The 19,541-nt window shown below is 40.4% G+C and overlaps 1 protein-coding gene across 5 annotated transcripts in view; it reads left to right on the top strand.

Annotated features, from left to right (window-relative positions):
* The window catches only part of CACNA1B (calcium voltage-gated channel subunit alpha1 B), a 378,141-nt gene that overhangs the window by 255,039 nt on the left and 103,561 nt on the right, over positions 1 to 19,541 (top strand). For all 5 annotated transcript variants that reach the window (XM_089675295.1, XM_089675298.1, XM_089675296.1 and 2 more), the window contains exons 19-21: positions 3,878 to 3,940; positions 16,967 to 17,782; positions 18,606 to 18,787. In XM_089675295.1, the coding sequence (XP_089531421.1) occupies positions 3,878 to 3,940; positions 16,967 to 17,782; positions 18,606 to 18,787 (1,061 nt within the window). The remainder of the gene's footprint in view (positions 1 to 3,877; positions 3,941 to 16,966; positions 17,783 to 18,605; positions 18,788 to 19,541) is intronic.

The following is a 19,541-nucleotide window of genomic DNA, read 5'->3' as shown; positions in this document are numbered from 1 at the left end:
TTTGTTATAATGTTTTTAAACAGGTTTCTGAGAACATACAGTATACAGCACACCACATAGGCATATGGCCCATTTAAGGACATAGATGCTGTAACAAGACCTTCAAATTACTTTACTTAAAAATAATTTATCATCAGTGCGAAGCTCTAGAATTAGCATGGACTTCTGATTAGTTCAAACTATTTTTAGTCCTATTTGATCAGTCATCAGCTAACTAATCCCACCAACCTCCAAAATATAAAATCATATTGTCATTCTTAAGGCAACAGATTATTTTTGTAATACTGCATTTAAAAAAATAAATAAATATATATATATATATATATATATATATATATATATATATATATCTTACTTGTCTGTGAGCTGCTGGAAAAGTGATTTCCTCACCTAAACACTGGCCAAACAAACACGATTTATGAGGATGAGTCAAAGTGATAAAGAGGATCTTTACTCAATGTCAAGGGACCTAACAAGTTATCAGGTGACAAATTACTTCCTAGCACAGACATTGCAGATGATTCCAGTGGTAGGGGCAGCCAACAATGACTCACTTCTTTCATGCTTTTATTAATCGATATATTAACATTGGTTATAAACTCCACTTAACCATTCTATTGCCAGAGGCTTTTCAGCTGTGTAAATCCTGATTTTAGGGGGAGGTATTAAACAATATCTGTCATGAGGGATGCTATTGTTGGTATCTCTGAAAATGCTTGTTGACTGGCTGTGTCTAATTTCATTATTTTTAGTCACCTGTTCCAGGTGAGTGAGAGGTGAACTTATTGAAGCCAAAGCATTATGATGACATTGTGAATTGTGAAGCCCAACTTCAGCCAAAATTTTTTTTAATATTCAACTGCATGAGTAAGAATTGCAGCCTCTGAAGATTTTATTGTGTTCTCATGGTGACATGGGACAAGAGGATGCAGTTGTCACCACTTAGAACAAAAAAACATAAAGGGTATTCTAACTCTTTGTTACTCTACATGTTGTTTGTTGCCGGAGCTGACGTCACCAGAGATAACCCATCACTTACTTCCCATGTGATCCCTTGTCACTGGAACAGATAGTGAGGGTAAAACTCCCCAACAGGCACATAAAGAGCAATAAAAAATAGAGGTTTTATTCCCCTGTATATAAAAAAAGTTTTGGCCAAGAATTGGGCTTAAGGAGAAGAGGCTGGCAAACACAGCGTTTATAATTTTCTCATGACAGGTTTCCTTTAATAGAGGGAATTAGGAGTAAGGGATTATGTAGACATTTTATATTCATGGCCCAAAATACTGCTGGATTTGGGAAAAAAATGGCCTCAAGAGTTTCTGTCTAGACCAGAAACAGAACATCACCGCAAGGCACACCACAGAAGTGATACAGACAGGCTGTTGGCCTGAAGAACTGACACTTTCTATGATTTGCCTTTTGTTCTTTTCTGGTTTGTATACTTTCTTTTCTGTTTTTTCTGCTCCTACTGTGGTCCTTGTACTGTTCATCATACTTCCCAGCATGCCCCATAGATTCCTGCCAGTGTTCCTCAACCAGTAACTTGTGACTCAATTTTTATATTGCTAGTGACTTATATAGCAACTGTATTTTAGGACGAGCTGTTAAAGCCTGGGGAATCCTAAAATAAATGGTCTGTTTCAACTACTGAAATAAAAAATCAGGCCTGTTTTGTTGAGTTGGGATATCATTTCCACTTGAAGGATTAAAGCATATCTAAACCCGAGAACAAAAATGTAATATATTGAATTTTACCAGTTCTTAGACTTGCTGGCTATATTAGTTTTCAATGCAAAAACATTCTGCAAGTACAGAAAAATAGCTGTTGATCCACAGAGGAATCCAGTGTCCTTGAACTTTTTTGCACTGAACTGAATTCTCAAACTATGTTACCAGCCTTCCCAGATTTCCTATGTGAACTACAGGACACCTCCCCTTATATTATGAAGATGAGGCAAGGGCAAGGTGTTGGGTAAAGTGCCTAACACCTTGAGTGTTATCATCCTATTACAAGACGTGGGTTACTGAAAGATTTACCAGGCCAAAGTAAAGTTAAAAAAGTGCATTTAAAAAATCTTTTGCAGCCAACACATCTATGGCCTGGTAAACTGCAATATATGACATTTTTGTTCTTGGATTTAGATACTTTTTAATGATGGGCTGTGATAGAGTCAAACTATCCTGCAAAGCAGGGGTTAAGTTCCTGCCACTTAAAATCCACTATGAAGTGGACTATACATAGTGGGGTATTAAAGAATTTGAATAAATTTTACTATGACTCCCGGTTCACATATATGCGGCCGTGTTGGCCGCGTTTTGCACGGGCACGAGAGCCCATTCATTTGAATGGACTCCCGTGCCCGTGACACGCAGGGAAGAAGTCCCTTCACTTCTTTTGAAAACGCAGCCCGCACGGGAACCTCGGTTCCCAGTACGGTTGCGTTTTCCAGTGCGGGCGGCGTGCCATTAGAACTAATGGCACCCGCCCGCGGGTCTGCATTACTCTGTGCGGGTGGTGCGGCTGCACTGATTTTCATGCGGATCCGCAGCAGCACCACCCGCACAGATGTGAACCTAGGGTTAGCAAGCTTATATAGGAAGGTTCATTAGGGATGGAAAAAATAAAGGCAAAACTGGCATAGTAAAGATAAACCCAACTCCATCCAAAACGTGTTACATTTTTAGTACAGTGATGAATTGTTAGAACCTAATTTAATTTCTATGCTCTCATCTTTGCCTTAGGCCTCATGCACACTGTACGTTTTGCTAGCTCTCCTAAATGCCTTTCCTCCTGGCAGCGGTACTTTGGCAGAAAAAAGTTTGACGCATGTAAAGCGTCAAGTGCTTGAGCGTTAATTTCAGTGGGCAGAATAATAAATTATCCTGGCCATTGAAATTATTTAGCACTGAAGTGTTAAATGCGCCTAAACGTGTGTTTACACGCATATACACACATTTATAGGTGTCAAGTTTTTTTTATACCTAAACGCAGCTGTTTCTGGATGCACTGGTAGTTATTTTTTTTTATACCTTTAAACGCCTGTGTGTGCATGGGTACATAGGCTAACATGCAGGAGCATTTAGAGGCCGAAAAAAAAAAAAAACAACCCTCCAGACTCCTCTAGGAACAGTGTTAGAAACATCTATTGTGTATGAGGCCTAAAGAAAGTGAATGGAGGTTTCCCAGATGGTACCATAAAAAACATAACAGAAAGTTATGGCTAGTGTGGGGCTTTAATCCATATGATTGATACTAACATTATGTTTGTAGAGATGGGGATATAGAAAAAACGATGGGGGAGACACAGAGAGTGGGATTATAAAGAATGTAAATTATGTAGTGTTTAGTGTTTTCATTTAGATGGGGATATTGGAAAAAAAAGCAGGATTGTGCAGTTACACAGACCAGCTAATCAGATTTCAGCTTTCATACGTTAGATCCACAAAAGGCAAATTCTGTTTTGCTGTAAGGTTTACTACACTTTGCCCATCGCTAGCTGCACTGTCTAGTGTACCCCATTCTTCCACACATTTATAGTCTTTTCTCTATCTTCTTCACATACTCAAATCCTCAGTCTTTTCTTATTTACCCCGCAGTCCCCTTATCCTTTCCTCATCCTTGGTGTCATTGTCCTCCTTGTGCAGCCCAAACTGCCCTGGTAGCCCAAACTGCCCTGGTATCCCTCCCCTTTTTTAATTTTTTTTTTTTTATTTTCATACGGTGGGAGAGGTTCAATGTTTTACTCCACAACTCCTCAACTTTCCACCCCAGAATGCACACCCGGAGTAAAATGTTGATCCCCTTCTGTTGTCCTCATGTCCTTTATGGTTTGATATATTTTATTTCTCACTTTTTCTTTTCTTGCATGTGCAGTTTTGTAAAGCAAACTCGAGGTGCGATTTCTCGCAGCCCATCTGTCTGCAACGTAAATTTACCGTGAGTTGCCCTATGTTACAATATTCACTGTATGGAATTCTGGTTTGACAGTATCTATATATGAACAGAAATGAAGAATTATATATATGTAGACGGCATATATATATATATATGGACTTTTAGCCCCTTCTTTCCCTCACATATCAAACTTTCATACTCTTTGTGGGTGCCAATCATTGTATGCTGGGAGGAGCACCATGCAGGTGTTTCATCGCTTAAAAGTTCCTGAACTTTCACCGCATTTTTTAGAAGTTTTCAGCCTTTCACCTCATTGCTGTCCAAAACTTTCATTGTTCTGCATAGTTTTAGTTATGATGTTCTCATTCACATTGCTTCCTCCTCTTTCCCAAACGCTCTTCTGCCAGTTACAGACAAAGTTATCCCTGTAATAACCTCTGCTCCATTTTACCCTGCTAATTAAAGTGGAGTTTTCATCTATATAGTATAGATGACCACTTTCTTGGATTATATATCTATATTTACCTCTACAGTGGCTACTTTACCATGTTCAGTTTGAGCAAGAGATTGTCTTTAAAATGTTTTGTGGGCCTATGTGAATTACCTACTTTTTTATGTTTAAATCGTTTTACAATTAATTTTTGTTTAAAAAAAAAATGCATCTCTTTTCTTCCTTCTTTTTTCCTTTCTTTAGCTGCCTTCTGTCCCATTTCCTTTCTTCTTTTTTGTGTCTTCTTCCATACCTCTTTTTTTTCCTTACTTCACACCTCTCCTTCCATTCCCCTTCTCTTTCTCACACTTTCTTCCATTCCATCCTACTTTTCTTCTTACTTCTTTTTCTGTCTTTTATTTTCTGTGCCTTGCTTCTAAATGTTTGTATCACTGTCCATATGATAACCCAACAGGTTTAAAGAAGATATCCAGGTATGGCAATTTGTACATAGTTACATTGGTCCAGCTTGGGTCATTTGTAACTATGCATATAAGATTCATATGGGATCCCCCTAGAACAGGGGTATCAAACTCAATTGGGATCAGAATTATGGTCTCTCTCAAAAGGAGCAGTTGTATCTTTAACTATAGATGTCCAGAGTACCCCCCCTTACATCTGATGTCAAATCCCCCCCCCCCCCACCATCAGAAGTCAAGAGTCCCCCACCCTCCCTTGCATCACAGTGCACCCCTTTTACCTTGTGCTGCTGGGGTGGATCTGGAAAACAGAAAGTTCGGGGTCTTAAGTAGGACCAGAGGAGGTTTAGAGTCAGCTGTTGGAGTCTGCTGAATGCTGAGACCAGGGAAGGTGGAGATGAGGTGGTGCTGTCGCTGCACAGAGAGGTGCAGGATCTGTAGCAGGAGATCTGTCATCTTCTTTGCTGCTCACTGTTGAGACAAGGTGGCGCGGAGACGATGGGGGTGCCACAGCTGCAAGAGAGATATGAGGGCCACATGAAATGGCCTGGTGGGCTGGATTCACCCTGGGGGCCTTGTTTTTGACAGATGTGCTCTAGAAGCTGGAAATCGCTGTAGAAGACACTGCTTACTTCAGTGATCACTATCTTCCGGACCCGATGCCCAGTGGCTGTCCTGCTACATTGTGAACCCAGAAGGTCACTCACTCAGCACAGGTGCCACTCAAAGAATGCTTTGCATTTTCTTCATGAATGCAAAGCATTTGTATGTGGTGGAGAGCGTGACGTTACCACCCAGCCTCTCTACCATGTCCAATCAGAGAACACTTTGCATTCATAGCGATGTCTATTTCAGTCATTTCCACCTTCTAGAGGGATCCTACACGTATGGTATATGCATAGTTACATGGGTCCAAGCTGGACCCATGTAACTATGTAAAAATATCCATACCTGGAATTTTTCTCTAATTTGTTCAGAATACGCAACTTCTGCATTGTTTAAATTTTTACTTTTCTAGTTTGTTGGTGCTCTTTGAACCTGTCTTGTTATTATAAGTTTAATATTGATTTCCACTTCCCGGGGATCCAAATCTGTTACCTCTGCATCCGATCCTGTTGATTCCAGAAAGCAGCTTGGTGATGTGTCTGATGGAAATGATACTCTCTGCTGGAGGATGCAAAGTCGTAAGCTAAAAGTAACAAGTTGAATAAATGTGAAAAAGAGAGGAAAAGCATTTAAACAAAATTGTAAAAACTGGGTTATAATTGTTTTCCACGAAACAGCTTACAAGTTAAAAATATTGCATTTTGGTGTAATTTAAATATATATTTTTACAGTAGATATTAAAAAATGTGTGTGTATTTTTTTTTATACTTTTTAATATGATTTAAATTTACATTTTGCAGCCACCTCTAGTAAATGTTTGTAAACTGCATTGGTGCTTTGTTAAATACTCAGACAATGGATTTTTTTTTCCTCTGTGAAAATGTATCTTCAATGATAGAAAAGTCTCTGTGCATACACATTTTTTTTTTTTTTACTGGTGTGAGCAGGCAGTAGCTTTCCATCTTGAGTTCACAGTGCATAGCCAGGGAGGTCTATGTATGTCTATCAAGATTTGTGTGTCTCTGTGTCTCATTCAGTCTCTGACCCGCAGTCTGCTCCCTGTCCGTCACATCTTCTGCTGCCTGTCAGTGTTCTGTGTTACGGCTCAGCCCCGGGTCTGTTTCTCTGTCAGTCCAGCTCTGTGTGATAGCAATGTGAATTTTCCTCCAGCACCTCCAGGGCGGGAAGCGTGACACAGATCCATCCTCCATTACGTCAAAAGGGTACAGAGGCCGGAGCCCGCTTTACCAGGGGCCAGTGACCCCTCTGTGTCGGAAAGGGGGCATACGCTGACCACAGCGTCCCATCCTCTCCCCTTGACAGATAGCAGTACTTTGATTCTTATTGCACAAACAAGATTTATTAGTCTGATTAAGTTGCAGCGAGTGGAAAATAGGCTGTTTCTTTTGAGCTCCATTGTATTCATTATTTCATTGCTGTTAGAAGGAATCTCTAGTGCGGTTTCAGTAATGGCACTTTAGGGTACTATGTTGAAAGAAACCTTTGCATGACATTTAGTTTTTACTTGCTTGCTGTTCCGTGCCTTAATTGTATTTCATATACAAATTTTTCAAGGCTTTGACTAACGATCAAAACTATGGGGCATATTCATAAAGCAGTGAATCATCGACTTACCAATCATTTGCTGCTTTTGAAACTAAATACATGTAAGAAAATTCATCCCATCATTGAAGACTAGTTGACAGTTAGATTTGCTGTGTACTCACCAAATCAGCTCTCTTTCACTATTCATTGGACAAGTATTCCAAATTTGCATCCAAAAGATCAACACAACAATGATACCTCAAAATGTATGCTATGTGACAATACACAGTACTTGTACTTTAAAAGCTGCTGTGAAAAATATCAGGCACACAGTGTGTTATTTATTAAAATTAGAGAGTGAACATCATTTGCTTCAAGAGGGGTACAACCAACAGTTGCTAATCCCATTGATGGATCTGATATCATCCTTTGGAAATTTTTCCAGATTCAGAATATATTGGGATAAGTCGGTCCTGTTACCCTTAGGTCCACTAACAAGAGACCTGCCTCTCATTGCCTCTAAGATTAGAAAATCCTGTAAACACCTGGGAGTAGCTGCTCACTCAATGATAAGTATCTGGGATTCAATCTGTCCCTGTTACTGGTCAAATTTAAGCAGAAACTTAAGAGTTGGTGCAACCTCCCCTTAACGGTGGTTGGTCACTCCAGTCTCATTAAAATGATTTGGATGCCCCAATTACTGTATATCTTTCACAACTCCCCAGTTTGGCTGCCGCAGTGGTGGAGGCAAATGGATTCTTTATTTTGTGAGCGTGTTTGGAAAAGGAAGAGTTCTTGTATTAAAACTATCCAATCTCCAACTCACAAAAGATACTTGTGGTGTAGCCATACCTCATCTTAAAATGTATTTTTCTCACTGCCCAGCTCAGACGTTTTCTAAACTGAGGTGAGAGGGACCTGAAGGATCTTATTCAGGCAATTTCACTATCTCATAATTCTGAATACCCATTGCTTTCCTAACTTGAGGAACTGGTACTTTTCCTATACATCAGCAACACCCCACATTGCTGCTCTTTCATCAGCTATAGCTGCAGGTGAGGGGGCTGATGAAGCAGGACGGATATAACGGTTATATCCGCCTATATTGAATAATTCTGTTTCTACCAGAAATTTAAACATTGCAAGGCTTTGGACTTTGGCAGGACAGGGGAGTGAGATATTTGATCCAACTGTATGAGGGTAGTGCATTGAAAACTTTTCAGTAGCTTCAGGCAAAATGTAATTTCCCGACTCAGATTTTTCCATTACTTACAGTTGCAATATGATATAACTGTTCAGGCCCATACATTTCAATTAACCAAATATAAAAATCAAATCCTTGGACTACTAGCTAAAGCTGACTCCAGAAAAAAGGCTTACTTCTCGTTTATTTAGGATTTTAATGACAGATACAAAACTGTACTCTACTCCTTTCTAGGAAGAGCTGGGAGAAAGATTTGGGTCCCTTAATGGGAGGCCTATGGGAGCCTACAATGACTTCTCTTCCCCTAGTGTCCTTGTCACCAACTCAGAGGCTCACTCAATTGTTTACTCTTCATAAAGTTTACCATAACCCTGCTAAACTGTATAGGTGGAGGTGTAGAGATACAGACGTCTGACCTAGATGTGTCAGAGGCCCTGCAGAATTTAGACATATCATATGGCGCTGCCCAAAACTTCATAGGTATTGGCAAGAGGTTGTGTCTCTCATATCCTACATATATCAAACTACTCTATCCCTAGACCCTAAAATGTATCTTCTGAATATCTTTGATTATTCTCTGCCAACTGATGAGGCAGTAGATCCTATAATGAGATTCATATAGCACAGAAAATAATTGCCCAAAAATGGATGTCCTCTAGCCCTCTAACAACTATGGAGTGGAAAAGCCAAGTTAACATTGTTATTTCCCTGAGAAAAACTCATATACCAGCATAGGAACTGTACCTGAAAATTTGATTTGGTTAAGGAATCCCTGGCCGACAGTGCCTGGTTTGGCCGCTTTCTACCTTATTTCAGACAGATCACTGTCCCTTTGAGTCTGGAGGTACTAATTGCACTTAAAGTCTAGATATTACTTTTTTGAAGAGGTCACAGTGTAGCACAGTTCATATGTAATCGATCACTACTCTGGTCTGTTTGTGTAAGTTTGGTTATTACATGGCTACAGAATCATATTCATACAGTGTACCTTCCTTATATGGAACATATTGGTGAATTGATAGTTCTAATTTTATGTTAATGTTGTGTTTCTTACCTCGCTACCAAACAAGCTAATGTCTGTTGATTTTGGGTGTCTTATGGAAGTTAATAGCTTTGTTTGGATTACTTGGCTTCTCACTGTGGGGTTCATTTACTAAAGCTGGTTCATTCAGAATATTGTGCATTCTGCATAGAAACCAGTCAGCTTCCAGGTTTTATTGTTAAAGCTTAACCACTTAAATACCAAGCACTTTCATCCCCTTCCTGCTCAGGCCAATTTTCAGCTTTCAGCATTGTGGCACTTTGAATGACAGTTGTGCGGTAATGCAACACTGTACCGATAAAAAAAAAATTATAATTTTTTTCACACAAATAGAGCTTTTTTTTGGTGGTATTTAATCAGCACAGTTTATTTTGTGCTAAACAAAAAAACCCAAAAACTTTTGAAAAAAAAAGTGAATCTTTGTTTCTGTTGTAATATTTTGCAAATAAATAACCATTCTTCATAACATTTAGGTCAAAATGTATTCTGCTACATTTGGTGAAAATACCCCTTTTTATTTAAATTAGTGTATATTTAGTCTTTAGGAAAGTTATAGAGCCCAAAAACTATGAGATATATATATATATATATATATATATGACAATCAATCAATCCTGATGTACTGACGGCATATCTCAATTCTTGAGACCCGAAAATGCCAGGATAGTACAAATAGCCCCCAATTGACCCATTTTTTTTTAAATAAACAGGTATTTAGTAAAAGGCATAGTGAGTTTTTTCGTTACATTGTAATTTTTTGGAAAATTTAAATTAAAAAACAAAACAAAACAAAAAAAAAATCACAATTAGGTTTTTCTTCTTTTTACATATTGTCACCAGTCCAGTACAGCGTTATTATATAACTGGTGTGGCGGTGATCAGGGACTGGTGACCGTATGTAAAAAACAATTCAAAATGTCAATAATATAATTTTTATTTTTTCAAATTTTTACTTTTTTTTATTACATTATTTTTTCTTTTTTTTTACAACACACTATGAGCAAAGCAATATGTTACCATAGTAACATTGAACTACTCTGGGCAAGTGATCAGGATTTTTTTTCCTACACATTTTGATTGCTAATACCAATGTATTTCATTGTTATTTGCAACCATTGTTACCGAATGAAACGGATTCATTCAGTCTTTTGTTGTGATTAGCTGTGATTGGGCAAATCTCATCACATGATATAGATGGGCTGTGATTGGCCTTGCCTGTACCATGTGACTGCTTTGACCAATCACGGCTAACAACACAACTGTATACAATGGATGGCATGACAGGAAGCCATCCATTTTATACAATTGACATGCGATCTGCTATGATTGGTCACAGCAGTCACATGACACTGGCAAGGGGACGGTGTAGTGATCTGTCATCAGCTGTGTCCCGTGGACACAGCCGGTGACAGATCACACCACTGCACGTACATCAGCGGCTCCTTCTGACAGGACGTCATATGATGCCCACTCAGAAGAAGGAGTGTTCTGCCTGGTCGTCAATCTGCTATAGGCCAGGCGGGAGGGTGTTACTTGAACAAGCTGAGGTTAGAAACTGATTGGCTACCATGCACAGGTGTACAAGATTTTGAGTGAACCCCTGTGGGGATGATTTACTAAAAAACTGGAGAGTGTAAAATCTGGTGCAGTCCTGCATAAAAAAACAATCAGTTTCCATTTTTTTGTCAAAGCGTAATTGAACAAGCTGAAGTTAGAAGTTGATTGGCTACCATGCACAACAACTGCACCAAATTTTGCATTCTCCAGTTTTAGTAAATTAACCCCTGTATGTCTGGCTGTCTTCTTAGTTTGTTGTCTGTAAAGTGTCGCTAATGCAGCTGTGTGTTTAAAACTTAAAATGTTAATTAAAAAAGATCTGATAAAAACTACCATGCACAGCTGCACCAGAGTGCTCCAGGTTTAGTAAATCTCTCCCAGTAAGTTTGTGTTCTGTGAGTCCACTGATTCCTACACTATGGGCTTGTGCTCACTTGCGATTCGGAGTAGTAAAACCCCACGGTAGAGCTGCGTTTTTACCGCCCATCAACTGCTCCCCCTTTAGAGGCAGCAGCTGGGGATGCACACGTTTTACTTTGCAGCCATGGCACGAATTATACCCCCTGTTGCGCTTGGCAGGCAGTACAGCTCATTAAAGTAAATGGGGCCGCACTGCAACTGCAACGTGAACACGGATTGCACTTCACAGAGCAAAGCAGGTGTAAACAAGGCTTTACATTGTCAGGAGGGAGCGGTAAAGCCATTGTGTAACACTCCAAACCAGAAGTATGTATTGAGAAAGTATGCCTGCCCCATGTACATACATAATTGCCTCCTATAGGTGAAAACAAGATTCATAAAACATTAACTCACATTGATTAGAATTTTTGCATTAAAAGGCAAAACTTTTTTTCATAGTTTTGGACAGAGTGCAGAAGGATTAGAACGCTTGTCAATTTTTATTGCTTTCTGTTCCCCCATTAAGGAGATTCACCCTCTCCGTTTGTCCTGTTTACCATTATTCTTGAAAGTAAAAGAAAATCCCAAATTTTGGGTTGTCCACAAAAAAGTAAAAGAGGGGAAATCTTCAAATGGGGGCACTAGTTCCTGGTGACCTGGGGGTCCCCCAAGAATTGCCTCAATTTGCAGGAATGCAGCCTGTTCTGGCTATTTGATAGGAAATGAAGGGAAATCTCAGCAATGGGGCACAGATGATGAAGAAAAATCTGACAGAGGTTATAACCCTCTCTTGCTCTATCCAAAATGAAAAAAAAAAAAGGTTTTGCCTATAGTTATACTTTAAGGTCATATCTTACATTTATCTAAATAAAAATGTGGAAAGATTTTATATTCCCTTTAACAACAAGTACCTATAGAAGTGTATACTTTGCATCACATGTACAGTGCCAAGATTTAGGATGGCGCAGACATGTAGGATGCTGTGCCGTGTTAGGCTGCCTTTGTAACATGTGTGGAGCAGATTGTATTATGTGTGCGGATCTGTGCTCCTGTGCTTGCTGGCAGGAAAAGCAAACCACCTCAAATACAAGCTTTGTGAGGCACGGAGAATGATATCTGGCAAGACGGTAGCCTGGCAAGCAGAACTGCTACACACTCTTACAGCTGCGGGGGTGCCAAATCTCTGCCGTACTAAAAGTAAATAGAAGCAAAATTAGAAATTGATGTTACAGAGAGAAACTTGCCAGTAGAACATTTGTCCTACAATATGCCCTTTGAAACATGACAGCTGTATTTATAGCCATTGTGCATTTTAAAAATACAGTGGCTTCAGGGCCAGATGATATTCTAGTTTTAGGTGGGCACCAATTGCCCCTGGCTGGTTATATATATACATTGGCAATACTATGTCTCTGCCACTACCATAAGGCCATAAAGAAGGTGCTGTCTTGCCAGACTTTCCAGGTCTTTATTCTGCATCAAGCACAGCACACCTAGATGGAGCGTCACTTGGTTTGTATTGGCCAAAGTATTGGAAAGGTCCTCGCAGGTCCAGTAATTACTGGAGTCCCTGATATGTACGAAGCTGGTGTACAGTCCAGATCAATGACCCACAACATACATGTAGCTATGAGGTGGGAGCTCCTGGTCTGAATAGTTGTTCTGAGTCAATGGCAAGTACAGAAGCCTTTGGGTCAGCATAGCAGTCAGGAGACTAGCATTTTCAAAAGGAGAGCTTAGTATTAGTAGCTTATGTATTTTCTCACTATAGTTAATCTTAAATGCTGCATTGTCGTTACAGGCATCCAGCATTTCTATGTAAACGATGGTTCTAGAAACTCTTCAAATTCTTCCTGGTTGACTTGCACAGCTGAAACATTTAGGTGTTTCATTTCTCCAAATGTGAGTCTACCGCTGGGCCTCTGTGTAGACCTGTCTCCTGTACCAGCCATGCCTCGGAGGTGCCCCCAAGCATCTAATTGCGCTGCCCTTGTTAAAGCCAAGCTTAAAAATAGACCTCATCACTATGCAAATTACCCAGTTCTTCCAGTCTCCCGCTGCGTCCGAATCCCCTAAATCCTGCATGTACTGCGCTCCCATAGATCAACGTATCTCAAAGATACAGGGGAGTGGAGGGAACGTGAATGCCTGGATAAATGTGTGCATTACATTTACAGTTGGCTTTACACAAATTTACACAATTTACTATCTGTTAAGGAGAATACTGCTTTTATGCAAACCAAAAAAAAAAAAAAAACCAACGTTTAAGGGAAACCAAAGAAAATTTAAAGAGCTACAGTAGGTGTGAATGTCATCAGATTAGGTAGACCTCCCTGTAACTTTATAAGTATGCATGAATGTCTTATATACCACCATACAGAAAAACAGTATCATTTCTTAACAAAAGTTTTATCTTTTATCATGAAAAAGCAGTCCGTGAGCTCCAGTCAACAGACTTTGCCAAGGCTGGGGTGATATCTTTCTGGAAATGCTGGTTCCCTGGCTGAATGACTTCAATACTTTTCCAAGTCACTGACCTGCAACAAGCATGCAGATCAGGAAAGTCATTCTGAAGTTAGAACCCTCAATTTGCATACCTATTTCAGAGAAGTGGCTTAAAAAGTAGTGGACACCTCAGTCAAAGAATGGGTATTTATAGGAGGGTTCGGAAACAACAGCCTATAATGCGTTCAGTACTGGATTCCTTTAGAGCTTTTTCATGTATATTCATACAAGGGAATACATAAAGAGCGTCTACATCACTCTTTGGAAATCTATAGTTCTTCTGCAAGACAAAATGTCAGTGCAGGCAACAGACTCAAGTAGCTTTTGTAGCCAGCACAGGCAATGTTGTTAGGGCATTTTAATGAATTTCCCCGCATAGTTTTGAGAGAGAGGATCTATAAAAACTGAAGTTTCCCCATCAACATACATTGAAACATGTTGCTCAGAATCCAACTGTTAGGTGTTGAATGCTGGGCCTTTTGGTGCAGAGTTTGTCTGGAAAATCTTTCCTTCCACGTTACCCTGTGGCAATCTGTCTTTCTATTCTGCTATCTTTTGCAATTTCGCTCATTAAATTTTCCTATTTTATTCTGGCTCCCCAGTAAAATCGTTTGGGCTCAGCGCTGAAAGAATATGAAATAGAGCGATCTGTATTTAAATAATACATCCTCAACTACTAAGAATAGCTGTGCTCATCTCTCCATCTACCAGCCTCTTATTTTTAATAACCATTTCTCATGGTGTTTAATGTTATCAGATTTTATCACACACTAATTATCAGGAAAAAAAAATCTTATGTAGCAGAGTTTTTTAACCTCTCTGTACTGGTATGTAGATGGTGTAAATTTTCCTGGTCATTAATGCCACCATTTAAATAAGAGGACTGTCTTCAGGGATATTAAGTTTAAGGAGGGCACCAATAAGCAAAAATGTACTAGCAGCAGTCCAGAGATACATTTTCTCATGTAGCTGATTTAAAGACCAATTTATTCTTCACTTTCAGTCAGCTAAATACGTTGCAGGTGCATCAAAACAAAAGGGTGGTCTATGTTTTTCTAAAGCAGCTGAAGCCTAAGCAGAAAGCATGGTCCCTGCCATCATTCTGCAGAGGCTCTTGCTTTCAGTGAGAAGTTTCAGAAGTCCAACAAGCCAATCCAGGGAGCATAAAGGTTTGTTAATTACAAGGCTATAGTTCTGAGTCAGTAGGGGGCACATCAGGTCTCTGCAGTGAGTACATTCCTTCCCCACAAAGCGCAATGGTCCCACTCCAGATGCTGGCAGGTAACAGGCTTCTCTATTCAGGTTGTGGCTGCCAAGGAAATAAAAAGACCAACTCAATGCAACGCATACAGTATTTGTGTACCTTTGCCCCATCCCACAATAGTGGAATGTCCCTGCAGCAGTTTGTGTCTTTGCCCCCCCCCCCCCCCTTCCTTTTCCAACCATGGTGAGATTTCCCCGCAGTAGTCTGGTGAGATTTCTCTGAACTAGTTTGTGTTAAAGCCCCTTTTACAATGGTAAGATTTCACTGCAGTATTTTGTGTCTCTGCCCCTCCCACAATGGTATGATTTGCATATAGTAGTTCTGCCTCTGCGTCCCACAATGGTGAGATTTGCCTAAAGTAGCTGCGTCTCTGCCCCTCCTACAATGGTTTGATTTCCCTTTTGTAGTGTTGTTTCTGCCCTTCCCATGATGGAATGATTTCCATAAAATATTTGTGTCTCTGCCTCTCCCAGAATGGTGAGATTTCCATGCAGTAGTTGTGTCTCTGCCCCTCCCACAATGGTGAGATTTCCATGCAGTAGTTGTGTCTCTGCCCCTTCCTCAATGGTGAGACTTCCATGCAATGGTTGTGTCTCTGCCCTTCCCAAAATGTCAAATTTCTATGCAGTAGTTGTGTCTCTGCCCTTCCTAAAATGTCAAATTTCCATGCAGTAGTTGTGTTCCTGACCCTCCCACAATGGTGAGATTTTGTGCATCTCCCCCCTCCTACAGTATTTTGTCCCTTTGCTACTCCCACAGTCTACATCATGGTGGCACCATTATCTGGCATTGTAATTGTCACAGCAGAACCGGCCATTCTGGTGCAGAGATCTCACTGCTGGATTATCCAAGAGATGTAAAAATCAAGCATATAATCTGCTATAAACTATTCAAACCTAAAATATCTGTTTGGGTGGTCACGTTCTTTCAGATTATACTTTATTGAACTCATTATTAAGAAAAGGAGATACTCTTTTCATTACAACAGAGGGTTGTTTGGCACTAAGGTTGGAAGCACTGACATAAGCATGGTACTTGATGTGTCCGATGTCCTTGTGGCCTGGGGCACATGCGCTGGTTTACTAAAATTGCCATAACCCAGTACAAAAAGGATAACAGAACCTAGATTCAGCTTGCACTATCTCTTGAAAGTATCCACCTTCCTCAATGACCTATGCAATTACTGTGAGGTTTGAGCTGATTTTTTTTTTGTCTTTTTAGCCCTAGAGTATGGATGCATGTTAAGTTTTTATAGCTTTCTGTGTTTACTTTGGGCAGATTTACCTTCTCTAGGTCCTGCTGACCATTGTCACCAGGAGAGGCGGTGATGGTAATGCCAAAATTTTACAGTTGTCTCAGGAACATGATGTGAGGGGATGCCTTCCATTGGAGACATCTCTTGTGGTGGCACATGTTTAAGAAATGATTTCCCCTCACTTTGGAGAGGTTTCCTCTCATGTTGTGTCGATAAAAGGAATTCTCCCTAATGGGAACTGACAGCAGAAAAAAACCTGACAAGGGTCCTAACCATTCCATTCTATCCAAAACTACGTATTATTAAATCTAGGAAAATGTGTAGGTAAGTACATTATTACAAGGGGGCCCAAATTCCATCTGTAGATGGGTGACTATCAGTATTAATCCTATTTATTTTGGTAGAAGCCTTTGCTCTCCTTTCTTTTACTGCTTTTGTTACGTGTTTGAATAATTATGTCTTGTGAATCCCAATTTATGTGCCCAATTGTAATTTCAGGATGCAGGAGTAATAGTAATCAAGTATTTTCCCTAATTCCCGACCATACTTTCTCCCCACCATGAATCTGATTTCTGTATGCCTTTCCCTTCAATCTTCATTCATCCTTTAGCATTTTTCATACATTTTTACAACTTTTGAATTGTTTTATCTTGTTCTCTCTTTTTTTTACTTCTTCGTTGATCTGTTTGTTATGTTTTGGTCTTCATCTCTGTCTGCCCCTCTATTCTTGAAATATGCTGCCTAGAGTGATTTCTGAAGTATAACATCTTCTGCTTCTTCAGCAAACAGCAAAACTCGACCAAATGTCGGTCGGTATGGGAGCAGCGCACAACCCAAATCCGTATGCACAACTTCCGTGCGAGCTGTGAGGCACTGTACAGTGAACTGGAGCCTGAAGACCGTTTGCGTTATGCCACCACCTTACGACTGCGGCCAGATATGAAGAGTCACATGGACCGACCATTGCTGGTGGAGCCGCAAGATTCCACAGAGACCAAAGACGGCAGCCCAGAAGCATTAGCACCCAACGAGATAGAGCCAGGGCCTGTGGGGGCTACAGAGCCAGCACCGCGGAAACACCGACATCGTGAGAGAGGCACGGGCGAAACCAATGGCGGCTGTAGAGAGAATGGTAACCATAATGGAGACTCAGGTAGTAACGATAGAGAAGAGCGCCATCGGCAGCATAGAAGTCGTAGTAAAGAAGGGGAAGGTGGAAAGGAAGGAAGGGGAGAGCGGAATCGAAGCCAAGAGAGGGGAAAGCGGCACCACCGCAGGGCCTCACCCGAAGAGGGTACAGAAAGGGAGCACCGCCGGCACCGTACGCACCGCCATTCTGCAGAAAGACAAGGCAAAGATGGTAATGGACAACCAGGTTCCGGCAGCAAGGGTGAGAGGAAGTCCCGACACCGAGGAGGAGGATCTAGATCAGGCACCAGAGATGGAGATGGCACAACCCGTGGTGAAAATGGGGAGGAGGTTCCTCGGTCACGTCATCGCAACAGGCACAAAGCACTTTCCACATATGACACAGAGGAGAAAAAAGAAAACAAAGATGGAGAATCTGCCGAGAAGGAACATCGCAATCACAGACCCAGGTAACTCATTGATATATCAACGCAAGAACTCTGGGCTTAAAGTTTGGGAATGTTTAGAAGTGACTGTGTTGTCCCCAGCAACTGGTCAGCTTTCTACTCTTCATGATATAGTACTAAGCAGAAATATGGAATAAGAAGCTGGTTGGTTGCTTGAGAAGCAACACTGACATGTCTTCTATCACACAATTCAATAAGTGAGTTGCATAGCGGGAAATAAGGCTAAAAACAATATCCCTGGAGGATTCCCGCTCAATCTCATAGCATGATGACAGTGTTCCTGGTGCCAATAATTTAGTGAGTCACTAATCCAGAACAGGTATTTAAGGCAGAAGATTTCACTTGGGGACAGCATGCTTGTTAAGTGACACACTAGATAGTAGATCAAGTAGGATGATGGCAAGTCTGTGGTTACAGGTCCTATATTTTCAGTTCAAAGTTTCTTTGAAGTATAACAAATTAGTAATTTGCCAATTTCTTTTAAAGTGAACCTGTGAGGATGGCCACATAGGAGCGGTCACAGCAAACTTGATTTGTGAAGGTGCAGGCTCCAAAGCAATCATCCTAATTCTGCACCAGTATTTCAGAATTGAAGCAGTATTGAAGAAATGGTGTTATATGATAAGGAGGTATCAGCATAAGGATTACAGGTTGTGTTTCTTTGAAGTGTAGCCATTTCTGTTGCTTTTTCAAAGCCTGAACTCAGCATGTGACAGTTTTTCAGTGTTAATCTCATGTTATTAAAGCTCTCTCCTTCTACCTGTTCCAGCATCTGTTCAAACTGCTTGGAAGTCTTTTTTAATAATATATATATCTATCACTGCAGGGACCACCGTAACGAGGCTGAGGTCCCTGTCGGGGGTCTAGAGCAGCTGCCGGAGCAATCAGAAGATGCCGATAACCAGAAAAATGTGAACCGAATGTCTCAGCCGCACACGGACCGCTCCAGCACAGTTAATATACCCGTCACCATCACAGCACCGCCTGGAGACACCGCTGTCATACCAAGTGAGAACTCTTGTTTAGAGATGTAATTTCTGGCATATGCCATCACCATCATTGCACCTGTGCCAAAATGTTAATTTATATACAGCGCCTATGACATTCCCATCAGTAGGGGTTTAAAGGTTAATGCACAAACTGCACTTGCCAAATTCTAAAATGGATATTTATACAGTACACACTCGTTTATCTATGACATTAAGCTTTGTAATCAACAGATTATTTGTTAGTTTAAAGGATCGTTTATACTTTGTAGACATAAAATTTCATTTTCAAGAAATAATGAACCTCAAATGTTATTGCTGGAGTTAGCTAAAACACTTTAAACCTTTTAATGGCCAGTATTCCTTTATATATTTGATAGACTTTTATGTGGACAGGGGAGCATTTATTCTGCACAGTTTTATAAGTTTTCTAGGTAAACCCAGAGCTCCTACCTGCTTCTCTTCCGTAAGGATTGTCATTTATGCACTAAACTATGACCACAGTGCTGACATATCATGGGTTATTTACTAAAGCTGGAGAGTGCGAAATGCAGAACAAGCTGATTGGCTACCATGCACAGCTGCACCAGATTCTGAGTGATCTACTTATAGTAAATCCTCCCCATCATGTCCCTTCTCCTGTTTTTACTTGGCAACCCCCTAGGATATTATATTGCAAAATTATTCAAATGCAGACATTTTGTATTATCACTAAATATTTGCCCTAAAGCAGTATTGGATCCTGCTCATGTCACCTGCTTGCTGTTCCACATTTT

The sequence above is a fragment of the Staurois parvus genome, unplaced genomic scaffold, assembly GCF_062004578.1.
Source record: "Staurois parvus isolate SC_StPar_1 unplaced genomic scaffold, SC_StPar_1.0 ptg000154l, whole genome shotgun sequence".
NCBI lineage: Eukaryota > Metazoa > Chordata > Amphibia > Anura > Ranidae > Staurois > Staurois parvus.
Note: the sequence above shows the minus strand (reverse complement) of the source record. Positions and strands in the feature narration are given on the sequence as shown.